This window comes from Akebia trifoliata, chromosome 5, assembly GCF_017979445.1.
Source record: "Akebia trifoliata isolate Shusen 1 chromosome 5, ASM1797944v1, whole genome shotgun sequence".
In the NCBI taxonomy this organism is placed as follows: Eukaryota; Viridiplantae; Streptophyta; class Magnoliopsida; order Ranunculales; family Lardizabalaceae; genus Akebia; species Akebia trifoliata.
Window position 1 is genome coordinate 26,897,963 of NC_141379.1, and position 20,576 is coordinate 26,918,538.

Here is a 20,576-nt window from a genome sequence, read left to right on the forward strand (position 1 = left end):
ACATAATTTATCTAACGGATTATACCGAATGATCTTAAATGGAAGTTAAGAGAGAAAATAATTAAATCCTGATAAATAAATAAAAAACCAAAAAAACAGATAAGAAACAAATTGAAATGGGCATCGTTACATCCCAAACCAAACTGAACCATGACCTGGTATATTTCAGACCCCCATTTACCAAATCAGGTAAATATGGTCCAGCATCAGAATGCATTTCAGAAGAACTAAGTGTGAAAAACAAGGCTAACAGCTTTGGCTTATACTATTTAGGTAATCAAGCCATGGAACAATAGTTATCGAAAATAATTAATATCAATGTCCAGTAAAAAGTGAGACAACCACATAAAAGAAACACACAAAAAGTAATAATAGCATGAACTAAACTAATTCCGACCTGACTGCCATTGTCATCAATACTATGAAAGATAGTTTGCTCAAATTCTAAGTATGCTTCCCAGATCTTCTTGCCTTCGACAACATGTAATCCAGCAGCAGTAAGAGCACGCTCAAATAAGTCCCTAATCTTCGAAATACCAGCTGATGAGCGTTCACGGACTGATATGTCGTGCTCTTGAACGAAATGTAAATAATCACACCAAAGGGACACAGACTGCACAAAAAGATGGCACATTAAGTTCTCTCTTCTCCTTATTGGTTATATCAAAGAGAATAAATTCAGTACTACTGAAGCAATAATTTCTATCTAAATGAACTCCACACAAAAATTACGCAGAGAAAGCATAATTAGTCATCCAAAAGCAATCCCAAAATGAAAACTATAACCCATGAGGACCATATTCTCGTCTTTCTTTCATCGTATCAACCACCAGAGTTGAGCATCTTTTGTGCCGTACTGTCAAAACCGAGGCCAGAAAGAGGGTTACACAGTGCAAATATGAATATCCTGGTATGTTGTTTTAAGTGTATGGTAAGGCACAACCTGAAAGTTGAGCTTTGCATCGTCATTCAATTGTGCATATGGAGAACAAAGTGGATAAAAGAAAATTCAAGGTGAATCATGACAGCTACAAGATGTTGTATAAGATAAAGAATTGAGGTAAATAACAATTGAAGGATAAAACTGTAAATATTTGGAGAAATATGTGATAGGATGTTGTCAATTAATTAATAATTAATGTTAATAGTTCATCTTCTCGTTCCGTTTTTTAATACAAGCTTATATTTATCAAAAAAAATAATTAATGTTAATAATGATTATGCACCCTAAGTAACATGGCAAGATAGCATAAAAAGTATATTTAGGAAAGAGATGGTTGATTATTACAAGTCCAAATAGAGAGAGTATCTCATATAAAACTGACATGATCATTAAGAGAACGGCAATATAGAACATATGAAAGTAACTAAACAGATCAAAATCCCATTTCATCTTTGCATTAACTTGGACAAGACGACTTGGTCTCAGGGCGACCAAAACGAGACGTTCAAGGTTTGTCTCAATTCAAGGGATCTCATTTTTCTTGTTCTCTATGTTTTTTAGGTAAACAGTTACTGATTAGCAAGGAAAAGGTGGTTTCAACTGGGGGTTTCAACCAAGGACATGTGAACAACACTCCACGTGTCTTACCAACTTAACAAATTTTGGCACTCCTCATTTGTCTTTCTTATTGGAAAATAGTAATTAGTAGTCTAATTCTATTATTTCTATGTAAGGGCATTTATGTCCATTCACTTTTTCAATTATTATAAATATCTGTCAAGCTCTTAATTAGAGACTTGACAAATCCTTTCTACAATTCTTCTTAGTACCAAAGCCAAAAAAGATCCATCGACCTCCCTTCTCTTCTCTTCTTTTTTCCTTCCTTCATCAACACCTCTAGACTTTAAAACTTAATAACTTAGCGGCGTTATAAGGTCTTCCCTTCAGGGGGGTTTTCCTTCTTTTTTTCTTATTCCCTTTATCGCATGTTGCGATAGGGATTTTATTAATTCTTCACATGCTGCGATAGTTTTCTGCACTATGTTTTTTGCCCTACGATAAGATTTCTGCCTTGTATAGGTTTTTTGGTTTGATTTATGCCCTACGTTAGGGTTTTTCTCTTCAATAAGCCTTTGGACGGTTGTTGGGTACCTACGTTGGTGTTTTTTACCTTCATTACCGCCCTATGATAGTGGATTGGGCGGAGCAATTGTGCTCTTGGGTTGTGTGGAGACTTGCGACATCAATAACAGTGTTGTGGGGGTTGTGAGAAGGCCTACGACAGCAACTGTGGGGGCTTGCAACTGTGTTATTGGATTGTGTCGAGACTTTTGACATTAATATCAATGTTGTGGGGGTTGTGTGAAGGCATGTGACAGCAACTGGAAACCTTGTGGAGGCTTGTGACAGCAGTAAATAGTGTTGTTGAGCTCTGTGTAGGCTCTGTGGAGTCTTGCGACAACGAAAAAAAGCGTTGTTGGGGTCTGTGGAGGCTTGCGAGAGCAATTGGGGGCGCTGTTTGTGATCTACGACAGCAAAAGAACCTTGCTTGGTAGCCTGCGACAGCCCTGGAGGGCTGTTTAGAAGCTTGCAACAGCAAGAGAGTCTTGCTTGGAAGCCTGCGACATCAACAATTGCCACTGAGGTGCTGTTTAGCAACTTGTGACAACAAGAAAGGTCCTTTCGGAGGCCTACAGAACTTGTAACAGCAACTGTAGTGCTGTCTGTGATCTACGCTGGCAGCATCATTCTTGTGTAGTTGTTGTGATTTGCGGCAGCAAAGCCTGTTACTTGGGCAACCATCCTTAATTTCGACCATTCGAGATCTCCCTTCAATCACAAGTACTGTTACTTCTTGTTCAGAGTAAAGCCATAACATCTACTCAAGAGATAAAGGACTCCCACACTGCTCTTGGGGCAAATTCTTCTGCACAACAGATTATCACTACTCTGTTAGATGGTCGTAATTTTCAGTCCTGGTCTCGATCTATGCGACTTTATTTGGGTAGTAGAAGTAAAACCGGTTGGTTATTGAACACCATCCCTAGGCCACCCATCACTAATCCCAAATTTGAACAATGGGAAATCGATAACTGTACCATTTTTAGATGGTTATTTAACTCTATGGAGCAGCGCATCTATACCATGTTCATGTATCATGAGATTGTCTCTTCTTAGTGGTCAGCTCTCACTTAGACATATGTGCATGCTATAAATGACTTGACGATTTATGTGCTTTATCGGGATATTGCCTAAGCTACCCAAGGCACTCAAAGTGTGGCAGATTACTTTGGACTCCTTCAATCCCGTTAGAAGGAGCTCTCGCACTATGAGTATATGGTTGAGTTGTCTGCAGAAACAACTGGGTATGTAGTTAAGCGAATTGGTCGACATCAAACATATCAGTTCCTCATGGGTCTACGTCCTGAGTTTGAAATACTTCGGACACAGATCCTTAACACCACTCCTTTACCATCTATATTTGAGATATTTGAGACCATTGATAGTAATGAGCGTCGTTGTAGTGTAATTTCTTCTCAGACTCAAGCCCTTGGGGTTATCCCTGTCCCAGCTACAGATCAGATGGCTCTCGCAGCCAATTCAGGTTTCTCTGACTCTCGTACTTAAGGACGTGGAAGTCGAGCTCGTAGAGGCCGTGGACGTGATAAAGGAAATAGCCTTACTTGCAACCATTGTGGAAGGTTGGACGTGAGAAGACCTGTTGCTTCCAGCTCTATCCCCACCTTTTGAGATCTTTTGTGGGACAACCTTCTCCCCGTGCTGCTACTATGGAGTCTACATCAGTCTCTCAAACTTTCCTTGGCATTATAGATTTGTAACTCCTTCAGACTTAGATTGCGGCCATTGTACGGGATCAGATCTAGTCTCACACTCCCTCAGCCTCGACTATTGCGTCAGTTATTACACCCCCAGGTACATCCTCTGCACTTCATGCTACTCAATCTGGCTCTACTCCTCTGACATGGGTAATTGATTCTGGCACCTCTTATCACATGACTGGTGAGTCTAACCATTTTACATCCTCTATTTTCCCTACTGCTCATAAATAGGTTCGTCTTGCTGATGAATCCCTAACACCTATCCACAGCAAAGGTATCATCTCATTATGCCTTGATTTTTCTCTTGACTCTGTGCTTCATGTTCCTCACCTATCTCTTAATATTTTATATGTGAATAACATTACCAAATCTTTAAATTGTTCCCTAACTTTTTTCCCTATTCACTGTATTTTTCAGGACCTAACTTCAAGGAAGATTTTTGACAAGGGGTATAAGAAGGATGGATTGTACGTGTTTGGATCTCAACTAACTATGGTTCCGGCTTCTATATTTTCATCTTCTAGGAGCTACACTTTTTCATCTCAGTCTTTAAATTTATGGCATGCTCGCTTAGGACATGCCAATTTTCAACACTAAAGTTTTTTATTTCCCTCTTTAAAAACTTTTTTTAGTGAACACAAATTTCAATGCTCTGTATGTAAACTCTCTAAACACACTCGTACCTCTTATATTCCTCGTATGCATCCATTTAAAGTAATATTTGATTTAGTTCATTCTGATGTGTGGGGACCCTCCCCTGTTACTACATTTAATGGTCATAGATACTATGTTACATTTATAGATAACTATTCTCGTTACACTTGGGTTTATTTGATGCGTTCGCGTTTTGAGGTGCTACCTATTTCCGTTAATTTTCTTCAGATGATTCACACTAAGTACAACATCACTATTAAATCTCTCTAGTCAAATAATGGAGGGGGGAGGGGGAATATATTTCAGATGGGATTCGTTCCCATCTACATGAGAATGGTATGCTTCATAAGTTGACATGTCCATACATTCCTGAGAAGAATGGGGTGGCGAAACGTAAGAATCGCCACCCCATGAATATAGTCCGGTGTTTTCTTCGAGACATACATGTTCCTAAAGCATATAGGAATATGGCAGTCCTCACTACGGCTTTCCTTCCTACCCACATTCCGAAACGCGCATTAGGGGAACAAGTACCTCTTCATGTTCTTCAGCCCAATAGCACTCTCTTCCACATTACTTTTAAAGTCTTTGGGTGCACATGTTTTGTTCAGGATAGGACTCCCACTCGCATAAAATTAGATGATAAAGTCATTCAGTGCGTCTTCTTGGGTTACTCTTCTATGTCCAAGGGGTATCGGTGTTATGATCCGGTTTCTCACTATGTCATACATTCTCTTGATGTTACATTCTTTGAAAATGTTTTATACTTTATTACTACTTCTACTTTGCAGGAACATTTTTCTTCGAATGACCCATCAAATATAGTGCTACCTTCTCCAATCTTTACTTCACCTCAGTCAACGCTTCAGGTCTACATTCATCGCCCTCGTCCCTCTCCACCCTTGCTAACTTCCTCATTGGACTCAATTATATCATCTCCTACTTTTACACCTATACCTTCTCTTATTCCTTCTGTTTTTGACTCTCATTTGTCTATTGCTCTTTGCAAAGGTAAGCGAAGTTGTGTTACTGATCATCCCATTACCCAGTTTGTTCCCTATCAGGGTCTTTCTTCTTATCAAGTCTACGTTGCCCTTATTGATTCAATTCGAATTCATTGATTTATATCAGAGGATTTGCAAGACCCTTATTAAACTAGAGCTATGACTGTTGAGATGAATGCTTTCAAAAAATAATACCAGGGAGCTTGTTACTCTTCCATCTAGGAAGCGGACTGTTGGTTGTAAATGGGCATTTACTGTGAAATACCACGCGGATGGCAATGTTGATCGATATAAGGCACGACTAGTTGCTAAGGGATTTACGCTGACTCCAGAGAAAGATTTTGGTACCACCTTTGCTCATGTCGCCAAACATTCCATTGTTCGTCTTATTACCTCTTTAGCTACTTATCATTCATGGCCCTTTCATCAACTTAATGTGAAAAACACTTTTTTGAATGGTGATTTGACTGAGGTTATATATATGGACCCCCTCCTGTGTTTCGTCTTCTTGGGGAGTATTGTTGATAGGTATGCCGCCTTTTCAAATATTTGTATGGCCTGAAACAGTCTCCGCGAGCTTGATTTTAGCGATTTTCAAAAGTTATTTTGCCCATTGAGTTTACCAGATGCCACTCAGATCATACTTGCTTTGTTCATCGAGGTTTGGATGGTTATTATGCTATTGTTCTAGTGTATGTAGATGATCTTATCTTGACAAGAGATGTACAGTAGATTGACAGGATAAAGATGATATTGGGTCATGCCTTTGAGATTAAGGACTTGGGTCCCCTCAAGTACTTCTTGGGGATAGAAGTAGTTCGCTTTCGCCGTAGTATTTCGCTATCTCAGCATAGATACACATTGGATCTTCTTAAGAACACCAGTATGCTTGGTTGTCGTCCTGCCTCTTCTCCTATAGATCAGAATTGACTTCATATCGAATCTGGTGATCTACACTGGTATGCTTGGTTGTCGTCCTGCCTCTTCTCCTATGGATCAGAATCATCTGATGATCTATTATTTGATCCTTCTTCTTATCAGAGGCTTGTAAGTCAACTAATTTATTTGACTAACACTAGACCAAATTTGACCTTTGTAGGTAATGTAGTCAATCAGTTTATACATACTCTACATACGTCTCATCTTGAAGTCACGTCCTGGCCTTGGGCTTTTTTACTCATCCACTACTCAACTACATCTGTCATGTTTCACTAATGCTGACTATGTGGGCCCCCTTACAGACAGGAGATCAACCTTTGGTTTATGTACATTCCATGGAAGTAACCTTTTCTCGTTCTTCTGCAGAAGCTGAGTATCGTACTATGGCTCTTGGCACATGTGAGTTTCTCTGGCTTCAATCTTTGCTAACAGAGATGGGATTTTCTTCTTCTAGCTCTTCCTCCTCGTTCTGCAACAAGTCTGCCATCATGCTTGCTTCTGACTCAGTTCTTCATGAACGAACTAAGCATATAGAGGTTGATGTACACTTTCTCAGGGAGAAAGTTTGATCTGGTGCCCTTCAGACAGTCTTTGTATCTTCTTCAGATTAGCTTACCGACATGTTTACAAAGTCTGTTGGTCCTTCTATCTCTAACTCTCATCTTGTCAAGCTGGATTTAAGTGATATATTTGCACCAACTCCAGCTTGAAGGGGAGTATTGGAAAATAGTAGTTAGTAGTCTAATTCTATTATTTATGTGTAAGGGCATTTATGTCCATTCACTTTTTCTATTATTATAAATATCTACCAAACTCTGAATTAGAGACTTGACAATTCCTTTCTACAATTCTTCTTTTCCAAATGAGGCGTCTCGTTTTTCAACTAATCTAGACATGCATAGAGAAATTTTCAAGCATGTGTGGATGGACTAAAGTTTAAACAATGGTACAATACATTGATGATCCTTGAGATTGGTATGCATATGACCTTGAGAGAGAAAGCATGTATTTTTTAAACATAAAAGGATATTCTTTCTTTTATGCATTAGTCATGTTATGTTTATCAATCATTTGGCCAGTGTAGATGATATCCTAATAGATTCAAAAGCAATCAATCTACCTAGATAGCTTGGAATACTAGTTCTAAATGTTCAGTAAAAGATGAGTTGGGTGCATGGGAGTAAAAAAATCAAAGAATAAGACAATAAAACTTGAAAGGAGAAAAGTTGTAACCTTCATATACAAACCAATAACAAAAAGGATAATGGAATATGAGTACATGAACTACAGGACCAAACGTATCAATTGTAAAAAAAAATGGCACAACTGGTTTTGATTGGATTATGATCCAAAAAGGAAAAAGAATACAATAGTCATTCTATTATCAAAGAATAACCATCTATTTATGTGGATAGGGTGTAGACATTGTTGCTCACTCGTTATCTACTAAACAAGCCTTCACTGCCCGCCAATCGTAAAATCTGAAGAAAAGTTCAATCAAATCGATGACATGAATAACCTAACCTCTTTGTTTGAAGAAGATTTGCCATAAAGCGTCTACTTGCTTGTTGAAGTTCTACTTCCCCTAATTCCGAAACACACCAACATACTTGCTACAATAGTATAGGAAAAAAGTATCTTTAATAGCGATCCTTAGGGAAGTTCAGAGAAATAGGATTAATAGGAAAGCTTTTGGACTATACAATATACCAAGAGAGTAATGCACAGCTTGAGAGAAAACTAGGCTATCCTAGTTGACTAAGCTTTTCAACAACATTATCAAAAAAAAAAAAACATTTTGATGACATTATTAGATGATTGGATAAATAATGTAACCTGAGCTTACAAGAATTAAATTTTGGACTTTGTCAGAAATTTGGAATGCCCCAATCTAGATTGAAATGAAATATTGGGTCCAAAACATCCAATGATTTGAGATTGTATAGATTGTCTATGTTGAGACAGTCTAGGATTTTCTCTAGATTGAATTATACACCTTAGGAGATAAAATGCATAAAAAACAACACTTAATCATGAGGAATTAAGTTTATGTGTCACAAAAGACCATGGGAAAGAATAATGGAGCCAACGTTAAGACAAAAACAATAGGATAACAAATACCATTTTGCCTTCATTGCTAAAAAGGTCAACCATTGAGGCCAACTTCTTCCTCAAGACATTGATAAAAATGTTTTAGAGTGTAAGGCAAACTTCTCCATTAAACTCATTGACCACAAATATAAGGACAATGTCGTTCGTCAAGAGGTAATTGGAGCGGATTGGAAAAGAAAGAGTCACATGCGTGTACCTCAAACATCATTAGGAAGGTAGGTGTGTCAATGGTACACATTTAACTGGAACCAAAACCAAAATCCAGGCACCAGATGCTTATTTTCAATACCGGATTAGAGTCGGGTCTAAAACAATCCAAACCAAATAGGAACAAATTGGTTCTACAAGATAGGTACTCGCGAGTACCCGGAACCTAATTGTTTAACCATTATTTTCATTCTATAAATGGTTGAAGGTTTTCGTACCCCTAAATGTTAATAGATATTACATAAATGTTTTCATGTTTTCATATAAATTGTATATTCTAATTTAAAATATTTTTTTTTATAAGTTAAAATTTTGTTGATAAAAAAGGGGACGAGATGGCCCCAAGATACAACTTATCAAAAAGAGTAAGGAGAACCCCTTAGGCCACCTATAAATTTCATACTAGGTACCATCTAACAACAAAATCTTCGAAGAAAATACCATTGAATTCTTTGAACATCTTTTCCCAAAAAATCAAAAAACCCAATATTAACAAAATAAGATCGTTCAACTCTAACACCTTGCCCTCAAAAGTACATCTATTCCTTTCATTCCAAAGACCCCACAACTCTGAATAACCCAAGAAAATGATACCAAACTTGATGGGCAATGACACAATGAAGAACCAAGTGCTTCGCAGACTCTCCATCCCATAAACACATTAAACAACAGTTCAGAGTTTAGAAACCTCTTTTGATCCATTGATCCATTGTAGTAATTCTACCCAACGTCACTTGCCACAAAAACCGAGACTTTAGAGGGCACCTCTCCACAAACTAAAGATGCGGGGAAAGTAAAGTTCAAAACTGGACAAGTCGAAGCATACATAGAAGTCACTGCAAATACCTCATCTCAAGTACCAACCCAAAGCCTTCAATCCTCCCTATCTGCATATATATATTGATTGTCTTTATCATCTCCAAGAGTCTCTCCACATTTGTGAGTCCCAATTGTTAAAATTCCTTCTAAAACCCTAATCTCATGATCTCGAAGCACTATCCCCACCAAGAAATCTCTTATTGGCCTCCCCTTCTTGATTGAGATTGCAAAAAGATCCGAAAAGGCTCCATTAGAGACAACTCTCCACACCACAAATCTTCCCAAAACTGAATTATGGTTCATTTCCCCACTTTGAAACACACTTTCTTACAAAAAGGAGTGCACTTAAGAATGTCTTTCCATACACCACAACCTATAGACCCTCTCCCCTCCTTACTCTTTCACAACATATTCCTGACATACAACCTCTTTCCAAAGAATATCATCTTCCTCCCCGAACCTCCACAACCATTTTGCCAATAAAGTCACATCCATCAATGCAAAGTTTCTAATCCTCAAGCCCCCTTTGTTCTTAGAAAAGTAAATTATCTACTAGGATACCTCTGATCAGCCTCCTCTTTATTACTAATAAAGAACATGAATTTCAATTTTTGAAAAGAACAAAAAAAAAAGTTAATAATGCGAAACACAAACCAAGTCAACGATTCAAGGGTTCCGACAAAAATTTTATAATATTTAGATTTTTACTTAATTGGGTTAGATTTATCGTTTTATCATTCAAGATTATTTTAGATTAGTTATTTTTTTAGTTTTGAGTTGTTTTAAGACTTTATTTTTATGTTTTTGGAGCTTATTTTCACGTTTTATTGACTCATGGTCTTAGTATAACATTTAGGAGCAATTTAGTAATTTTAGTTTATATTTTATTTAAATTTATTAGGGTTGAAAAATTAGGAGTGAGAAAGTTACGAAAATTGGACTATTTTATTTAGTATTTTAGTTTTATTAGGACTCTTGGTTGATTTTTTTTTTTATTTATAAATTATATTAGATTTTATTTACGGAGAATGAATGGAATAAACAAAATTACAGAACTCTCTATTTTTTATTTTTATTTTTAATGTTGATACATTCAATGTGATTGATGTTATGAAAATTATTGGGGTGGTTCCAAAGTAAGTATCATTGTTTTTCTTTCTTTAATTTTGTTATCATCTTATCTTCTTCAATCCATCTTTTCTACATACTTTTTTATTTATTTTTTGAAAGATCAAGAACCCTCTAATCCTTTCAAGAACCCAACCCATAAACTTTATTTTCTTGATTTTTCAAGAAATCTTGAATTCTTGATTCTTGAAGTCTTCAATGCTTGAATCTTGATTCTTGAAATCCCTTTCTTCTTTCTTGATTTTTGATTTTTGAAATCTTTTTCTTGATTCTTGAAACCCCTATCACGATTCTTGAAACCTACAAACCCTATTTTATTTTATCTTTAATCCTTCCCCACTTTCTTTAACCCTTATTTCACTAATCTCTTTTCAAAACTACCTTATACCCTACCTTCCCCTAATCGTAATTTTAAAATGTGAAAAATCTAAATACCCTGAACCTTCCCTTAATCGTAATTTCAAAATGTTGCAATTGGAAAACTTTGTGTTTACATTTCAACAAATAGCCAATTGGTATTTTGGAAACTATTTTCCTATTGTCGCCCAAATCCTTAACCCAATCCCCAACCAGATTTCTTTAACCCCCTATTTTCGCTTCTTCCCTCGTTGTCCTACATCAATTAGCTCTTATATTTGTTAGAACAATTTGCAATTATGGTTTTTTTTTATATACAAGTAAAATATCATTAGAAAGAGGACAAGAAGTCCCAAAATTACAAAGCTTATCAAAAACAAGGGAAAACAAAAGAAAGGTCCCAAAAGAGACCACTAATCTCCCAAATTACAAACGAGATCCCCATGAACAACAAATCTTTAAAAATGAAGCCCTTAAAGTCTTAAAAACCTATTCCCCCAAAAAAATAGTAGCCCCAACACGTTAAAATTGAGCTCTTCAAAAGATGACTCCTTGAAAGGGGTTAATGATGGCTTGGATTTCAGAATTTTAGAATAAAAGAGAACAAGACAGGTATCTGAAGTACTTCAAAAAAAGCACATTAAGAGACTATGTGCAAATAAGATCAACACCAATGAGATACCCCAAACAGATCATTTCATTTGTCTTGGTTTAATCATCCACGATGATGAAACTTAGAACAATGAGGCATGTGGAATCAGAGCTATGTGGCTAAAGTGCAGATGTGCTCCTAACGTGTGGTGCAACTAAGACATCAAAGTAAGCATATTGATATGAGAGTGTTGAGAAGGATGAAAGGCGAGTTAAGGACAGACAAACTTTAAATTAGTACATGAAAAATGAGACACAACTCCAGTAGATGGTAAAACAATAAAACTAAACAACACTTTATTAAACAAAGGAAAAGAAAATTAATTTATATAATAAAACACAACTGAGTTGCTACAATTTTGTATTTTTTTAGTTAGGGATAAATGTCCCCCTCAGAAACAATTTTGTAGTTGGACAAATGTCCCATCAACCCACACCACATTTTTTTTTTCTTTCCTTTTTACTCCCTTTAACTTTATTATATCTCCTCTTTAACTGAATTTATTATTTTTTATTCTTGACCTCTTAACCTCAAAAAAATTTAATAACAATGGTAGGTCCCACTTTTGTGAGACCTACAGTTTTGTGGGATAAACCACTCATCAAGCTATAGTTTTGTGAGACCCACTTTATTTCATTTACTCTTCACTCCTAACTTTACGATATTTCCTCTTTTACTCCTTTTAACTTACTTTATTGTTTTTCAACTTTTATCCCTTTAACCTTAAATTTTTTAATAATACCCTTCAATTTTATTTTTTTCCGCTTTTAAACCAGCAAGCTATAATTTTGTGGGATCCATTTTATTTCCTTTACACTTCCCTTATAACTCTCCTATGTTTCCTCTTTTAGCCCTTTAACCCACTTCATTATTTTTCATCTTTTACTCCTTTAACCTTAAAAATTTTCAATAATACCCCTCAAACTTTATTTTTTACGCTTTTATCCCTTAACGCGAGAGAGGATGCCATGCCGTAGACACGAGCAAACTCTAGTATAACTATATGTCATCTCAACTTAGCTTGTGTTTCCATGCAATTTCCCATCGTGTTATTTTTTGCAATAAATTTATACGTGCAAAAGGTGACATCTGAGTTATGTGAGTGTTGAGATGGACATGAGAGGCAATAATACCCCTCAAAACGTTATTTTTTACGCTTTTACCCTTTAACGTGAGAGAGGATGTCCATGCCGTAGGCATGGGCAAACTCTAGTATAACTATTTGTCATCACAACTTGGCTTGTGTTTTCCATGCAGTTTACCATCATGCTATTTTTCGCAATAAATTTATACGTGTAAAAGGCGACAATTGAGTTATGTGAGTGTTGAGATGGACATGAGAGGCAATAATACCCCTCAAACTTTATTTTTTACGCTTTTATCCCCTCAACCTGAGAGAGGATGTCCATGTCATAGTGTAACGGTCATATCATCTGTCACCTAAAGTTAGGTGTAAGCTCGCCCCCGAGCTACCCGGGAGCACCCATGTAACAGTATGTAAGGCTCGTTATGAAGCCACGTCAACCCCCGTACCAGGGCATATCTGTTAACTTAGAGGTACATGTTAACCCCGTGCCAGGGCACACTTATTAGCTTAGTGGCATTTCTATAATAAGGAGTATGACCGACCTCTACTTTTGATGTTTCCTTCTGGAAACCTAGGAAAAACTTAGTATACTCTTTGTAGGAAGGGTGTCAGTGCTATCCCAATCCCCGGCCTACACCCACATTGTTGAAGCCTTGAAGTCTAGCTCCGTGGAAGTCCCGCGTGTCATAGGATCATCTATTGTTTGTAACACATCTATTGTTTTTGTAACGCATTGCACCGTGTAATCAATATTATATCAACAAAGTTGCCTCCGGACTTTGCCTCGTGTTGCTTATTTACTTGTTTGCTAGCTACGTGTGTGTGGTGTACAACCATTTTACAGGCCTGCAAGTGGATTTGACCCCCTTGCGCCGCACGACCTCGCTTCGAAAGAATACGGCCGTGACACATAGACAAAGGCAAACTCTAGTATAATTATATAGGTCATCTCAACTTAGCTTGTGATTTCCATGTAGTTTCCCATCATGTTATTTTTCGCAATAAATTTAAACGTGTAAAAGGCAACAATTGAGTTATGTGAGTGTTGAGATGACATGAGACACAAGAGAAGGATAAACAAATTTTAAATTAGCACATAGAAGGGAAACGAGGTGCAACCCCAATAAGTGGTAAGATAATGCAATTAAAATGGAATTTTATTGAACAAAGGAAAGAAAAACAATACAATTATATAGTTCATCTCAACTTAGCTTGTGTTTTCCAGGTAGTTTCCCGTCATGCTAGTTTTCGCAATAAAACTTATACTTGTAGAATGCTATAATTTCGTCATGTGATGCAAGACTGTGGATAGCACTGGTGAGGACAAGTACAATGTAGACTAAAGGTTCCAGAAGAACATCGGCCCAACAAAAAGTATATTGATTGAGATAGCAAAAACAACTTGAAGAGACATTATTTAACAAAAGATACAACCCTAACGAAGTAAATTAGTGGAATGGCAAAACAGGATTTACGTAGCTTGGGAAAGGCTATGTTAATTATAATGAAGAAGATCAATTAACAAGTAATTAAAAAAATAAAATCCATATTCCGTGTTGACCAAAAGAACCTACCAAGTAATCATGCACACCTCGCTCATAAAGCTTCTCGATTGCAGCAAAGGCCTCATTTCTGCAAAATTTGAGGAAAAACTCAATTATTGAATGATCAATAATCACACAATAAAAACATAATGACAAAAACGAACCAAAATTAGTTTCTCTTTCTTTTATAGAAGTATTGTCGTCATAAAAGGCAGTAAAGTGATTTACTCAAAATTCTGCCCTTCACGTTGGCAACAATAAAATACTATCGCATGGATTAGTACTTGTGTTCCATGATCGGGTATGGTCATATCATTATGGGAATCGATTTCGTGTGACCTAATCGCATCTCCACATTCTAAGTTGTTATTTTTTACATCAAGCATGGAAAGAAATGATTCAAAAGTGGAATTATATATTGATGGCTGATTATTTATGTAAGTTAAATGGTTCTAAATACCTCCATTGGGCCAAATTTTCCCAAGTCTTTCTAGTGGATAAAGAGAAAGAACATTATTCATTCACCTTGGAAAAAAAAAAATTGTAGTCATCCATAGAGAATGGATCCAAGATAATAGTTAAATAATGATATCGTTTTGGAATAGCATTGGACAACCCATCAGTTCGGATGTTATCTATGCAAAGGCTAGATTGGGAAACCATTAGAGAGGTATATCCATCCAAACTCAATACCTCAGATGAGTCAGCTGGTTAAGGTTGAGCCCTGATGAGTACAATTCAAGATTAGTTTGGATATGGGAGAGCCAAATGTCATAAGCACCTTACGTCAGAGATTGCAAAAAACCAACGACAATGACGGGAAGAATTGAAAGTACCTAAATTTTTTGTCTGGGATACCTTCCGAGTGATCCTTTTCATGTTAAATCTAGGGAATTCATAAGATACCCATTATGACAGAGGTTTATACTTAACTTCAGAGAGTTGCATTTGTTAGATGACATAGTGCCAGAAGCAGTGACAAATCTATAGATAGGAGTGGGTTTGTAATCTTAGGTTGATCATCTCCACCTCGTTATTCTATGAAATTTTAGTGATTATACCCATCATAAAAAAGATCTATTATTTTCCAACATAATTAAAATTGGGTAATGTTGTTTGCAAATAAAAAATAAACTTAAGTAGAATTAAATTATCAACAAGTGTACAAAAATCCAGTACCCAGTGCTTAGTGAAGCTTCATCCTTCGCCCATTCTTGCCACATTTCAGGGCTTAAAGGGAAAATCGCGCTCATCGACTCCCTCGCATGACGTAGCTTATCGATTTGACCAAGCTTTCTCAGAGATTTTATATACTGGTAGAGCAAATTTTGAGTTAGACCAACAAAACGATTAATTAGTTTTCGTTTCTAATCCATGTATACGATTTAAGTAGAAAACATGTAATTTAATGGTGGAAAAGGAGAGTTAAAGAAGGATTGTTTACTTGAACATGAGCGTCGTAATTCGAAGAGTTTTCTGCTAGTTCCTTTTCTAGGATTTCCAAGCGGTGATCTTCTTCGGCGTCCGATTCAGATTCGGAATCGGAAGAGCTAGAGTTTAGGGTATCTGGTTTAGTTTCCTCTCCTTCGTTGCTCATTTCGTCTAGGGTTTCTAGCTTTGTTTCAAAGGTTTCCACCATTGATGCCTGGTATTCGAGGTGGCAGAGCAATGTTTAAACCCTTGGAGACTCGAGTTTCGAGTTAAAAATGCGTTTCTTTTAAAACTCGGTTTTGCGTCTCGTCCATGCCCGATACCGAGTCGACTCGGACGACAATTCCGATATTCAAAATATTAAAGAAAATGATCTGGGGTTTTAAATCCCGTCAACTCCAAGCAAGACACCGAAACGAATAGATTGATCAGTCCGATCTCGGACAAGTTTTGCAATCTTATTTAATCAAAGTGAAAAATGTGAGAGAAAAAAAAATATATATATATATATATATATTTTTACCCATTTATATTCACTCCTTGCACCCATAATACGCTATCGGCAAAAATCCCATCTCATCTTTCTTCTCTCCCTTTGTATTTTATGAGAGGTTGAATCAATGACCATTTGATTTGAGATTTTTTTTTTTATTTAAAAAAAAATTATTTATTTACATTTAATCACTAAGAAAGATTGAAAAAATACTATTAAAACTTCACAACAACAAGTTGAATCGAAGAATTCAAAAATTTTATTCGACAGATTCAAAACAAGTTTATTTTAGCAAATTCAATAATACGTATTGAATATTGTCAAATAAATTCAATAGATACTTATCGAACAAAAATTTTATCAAATATTACAAAATTAATTCAATAGATACGAAACAAAAATTTCTCATGTGAATGACCTCAACTCGATTGGAGGTGTTAAGATAAGAAAATCAAGGAAGATCAAAAGTTAAAATGCTTATTTGAACTTTTCTAGATAGAATGAACAAGAAAAATTGAGAGAGAAGAAGAAGAAAAAAGAAAAAAGAAGAAATGGGTAGATACCTAGTAGGTGGGTGCAATAAGAATTAGAAAAAAAAAAAGAACAAAAAACATTTTAATTAGGCCTTTTTGTTTAGATATTTTGACTTTTAAGTGGGTATCACAAGTGAGTATAAGGAGACATTTAAGGGGGTGCAAAGAATAGAGCAACACCCATTATACACATATGGGTCAAGTCATTTGCACACAAATATCTCATTGTACCCGCTTAACGTAAAAAAAAATATAATAAATAAATTATAATTTTATCCTTTTTGTAATGTTTGATAAATTTCTCACTATTTTCTTTCCCATTGATTACGCTAAAATTTACAAACTATCAAGACTTAACACTGGAATGTAAAATAATGTTGAATATCAATTTTACCAATCACCGAACCTTGACGACTAGTTATGACAGAATATTTCAATTAGTAAAAAGTGGTTCACAACACCGAACCTTGACGTTTGTATATTAAGTAGAGGTTCATTGAAAGTATTGTAGAAGTTCAAAGATCATTTGAAAATTAAAAAATTCTCTCTTTTTTTTTTTTTTTTAATCTAGAATATAGAAGAAAATAAATAATAATATGTACAGTACACTAAATTTGTCATCCTAATGTATGGTTTGATAAAAAAATAAAAAACAAACACACACACACAAGACCTAGTGCATAAAGTATATATATTTTATTGATGTCGTTGTGTGTACTTCCATAAAAAATCTTACACAATTAATTTTATCTTTCATTAGTGAATATTTAAAAAAAAATTATATAAAATATCAAAGAGAACTCTAAATATACACCTACTAGCGAATTATTATCTATGATATCAAATTAACAAATCTAGTCAAGTTGTAGTATACGCACACATGACTTTCTTTTTTCTTTTACGATTTATATAATATTTGATGCTCAAACGTTTAGATGAGATGGAATATATTAAAAACGTATGCTTTTTGAGTTTTATCTTTAATTATAACTATATTCAGATCCATAACACATTACACACAACCAAGCTCGGAAACAACATACAGAAACACAATTAGTACCAACAAATTGAAAACTCATTTTACTACATTTCAGCTTTGGACGCTTTGATGTCTTCACCAGAAGGTTTTTCAACGATGTTCACCACCTTGGGCTGCCTCTTCTCTACAGCAAACTTTGGGACTGTGATCTTTAACACACCATTCTCAAGGTGGGCATTGATGGAGTCCAAGTTGGCATTAATGGGCAATCTAAATTGCCTCCAGAACTTTCCTGTGATCCGTTCTGCACGGTGCCATTTGTCACCTTCAACTTCTTCTTCACTCTTCCTCTCTCCACTTATCCTTAATACCCTGTTTTCTTCAACCTCTATCTTTATGTCTTCTTTTCTTATCCCTGCCATAAATTTACATCACAAAGCAATGGCAATTATTAATATTATTCTGCAATTTTGGGTCCACTATTGGCACCCCAATTATTACTTATTACAACCCAATTTCTTAAATTATTTATCACACCCCAATTAGAGATTAAAACACTAGATTGCCCAGGATTGGCTCAAATTATAACACTTGTTTGTGCTAAAACAATTTCAATAGTTGTAAACAATTATGATTAGGCTCATATAAAATCCAAAAAAAATAGGATTAAAAAAATTGAGAAATCTTCTATTGGCACCTCAACTTTTATTTATTACAAGAGTGAAGAATTCACTGAAAAAGCATAATTTGGGAATTAAAATGAACAGTGTTCCAAAACTGGAATTTGGAATTTGGATATAAGAGCGCACATTTTGGGAAACTGTCATTTTAATTGTAGTGTGATAAGTAAAGTTGGGGTACCAATAACAGCTCTCCAATTAAATGAGATTTGAAATGTAGATGTAGATAATAGTTGAGAGTACCTGGTAGATCAAGAGAGACGATGTGAGCTGTGGGGGTCTCCTTCCAGTCGGCACGTGCGAGAGCTAGAGTTTCGACACCTTTAGGAATGGTGAGAGGGGTTTGTTCAAGGATCTTGAAAGGGTCATCACTTGGGAGCATCATGTCCCAAAAATTTCTGGTACTGTACGGTATCAGACCCTTAACTGGCAAGGCCATGAGCCCTACTACTACTACTGCTACAATCAAAGAGATCAGGACCACATTATTAACCTTTCTCATCTCTACTGCTCGAACAGACAATTAAAAATCTTTCAATGAGGGAGATATCAGATCAAATGAAAATGTGAGAGTTAAATTGTGTGTATCTGTGTGTATGTGAGCTGTTGAGACAATTGAGGAGAGATGGTAATGGGTCTTCATCTTATAGGAGTTAGATGAGGGGGTTGGTGTTGTTCTAGAGAGTCCTCCACAATTCGTTTCCATTGCTAGATACAGGTTCCAGAGTGTTCTTCGTAGACCTTTGGATCTACACTTTTCTTTTTCGAATTTAGCTGACGTGGATGCAGTCAATTATTATTTTAGATCTATTATTTCTCTAGATCTTTCCAGGAAGACCATGCCACATGTAAAGTGAGAACGTGGAGAATTGAGTTAATAATGACGTGGCTTTTTTTATTTTTATTTTTTTTCTTGTACATGGTGATTTTTTATACATCACATCTTCTTTTAAACAAACTTAAGAAGAAAGTGTTTTGTCCTATATATGCCAAAAGTTTCGAATGGCCTATATTTTGTGAGAATGATCTTTATGGTGAGTAAATCATTCTTACAAAAAATCAACTCATTTCAAAACCTTTTAATCATATAAAATAAAATTTTATTTAATATATTATTCAATAAATTTTTTTCAATAATACCCCTTCCTCGTTTTATCTTTTAGTAAAATCATATGTAATAACAATAATTTTTCAAAATATGAGTAAGAAGTTTGGATTGAACTGAATTTTTGTGAGAATGATCTCTATGATAAGAAGATCATTTTCACAAAAAATCAACCTAATCCGAAACTTCAAATTCCATAAAAAATGATTACTAATGATTGGTAAAAAAATTGATGGTCCACAATTTAAATCATTTTTTATGGGGTTAGAAGGTTTAGACTAGGTTGATTTTTTGTAAGGATGATCTTCTCGTCATAGAGATCATCCTCACAAAATATCAATTCAATCTGAAACTTCTAAGTCGTATTTTGAAAAATCATTATTTTTACATATCTCCTATGAACCGTCCCTATATATATATTTAAAAAGTGCTTCATTTAGAAATGGTGATTAGGAAGGCATTAATTATTGATGACTGCCTACCGAAAAGTTATGATGGAGTTCTTCTAGTTCTCGATCTTGAAGGTGAAAATAGAAAATAGTGGAACATCTAGAGATGATGATTGGTAAGGGAGTGATTCCTGATTATTGAAAACTTATAATTCCTTCTAAGAAAGTTCATATGGAGACATTGCAGACGATATGAAAATATTCTATCAATGACTTGGCCTTCAGTATACAATAAATTCTTCAATGTTTCTTCACGTTAAATTGCTCTGAAAATTCAAACGAAAGAGACATATCACGTGTGGGACCAACCTTCCTTCATCACTGTTGTACACTAGCTTGCCAAGGATTTTTTTTTTTTTAACATTAATCTACTATACAGGTTGAAGAAGAAAGAATCGTGACAGGAAAATCAAGGGATTGGTTGGAGGTTGAAGATGGGAGCATTTAAGTCATTTTTCATTAGTCTTATAGAAAACACTGAGGTCAAGGAGGCATGTCACCTTTACGAAATAACAGGCGTATCTCAAATCTTCCCTAAGACATGGAGTATAATTATGCCTTAATAACCCCTTTTATTATTTTTTTAAAGTGATAATATGACACTCCCCTCTGATATACAC

At 35.5% G+C, this 20,576-nt stretch overlaps 2 protein-coding genes across 2 annotated transcripts in view; both read right to left on the reverse strand.

The window, feature by feature from the left end:
• Positions 1 to 15,974, reverse strand: part of EMB140 (EMBRYO DEFECTIVE 140) — a 43,718-nt gene extending 27,744 nt beyond the window's left edge. Inside the window, exons 1-4 of the mRNA XM_086443324.1 lie at positions 15,731 to 15,974; positions 15,466 to 15,599; positions 14,317 to 14,374; positions 398 to 613 (exon numbers count right to left, since the gene is read on the reverse strand). Coding sequence (XP_086299450.1) covers positions 398 to 613; positions 14,317 to 14,374; positions 15,466 to 15,599; positions 15,731 to 15,925 — 603 coding nt within the window. The 5' untranslated portion in view covers positions 15,926 to 15,974. The remainder of the gene's footprint in view (positions 1 to 397; positions 614 to 14,316; positions 14,375 to 15,465; positions 15,600 to 15,730) is intronic.
• Positions 15,975 to 17,689: 1,715 nt separating this feature from the next.
• On the reverse strand, positions 17,690 to 19,052 carry LOC147401862 (16.9 kDa class I heat shock protein 3-like). The gene is made up of 2 exons (XM_086443327.1): positions 18,646 to 19,052; positions 17,690 to 18,137 (listed from the first exon to the last, which is right to left on the reverse strand). Exons 1-2 carry the CDS (start codon positions 18,902 to 18,904, stop codon positions 17,827 to 17,829), a joined length of 570 nt encoding a protein of 189 aa, XP_086299453.1. The 5' UTR covers positions 18,905 to 19,052; the 3' UTR covers positions 17,690 to 17,826.
• Positions 19,053 to 20,576: the final 1,524 nt, after the last annotated feature.

Excerpts from the sequence above, each read along its gene's own strand:
- LOC147401862 (XM_086443327.1), bottom strand. The coding sequence starts at position 18,904 with ATGAGAAAGGTTAATAATGTGGTCCTGATCTCTTTGATTGTAGCAGTA. Across the intron at positions 18,138-18,645 it reads CGTCTCTCTTGATCTACCAG|GGATAAGAAAAGAAGACATA; the intron begins GTACTCTCAACT and ends AATTTATGGCAG.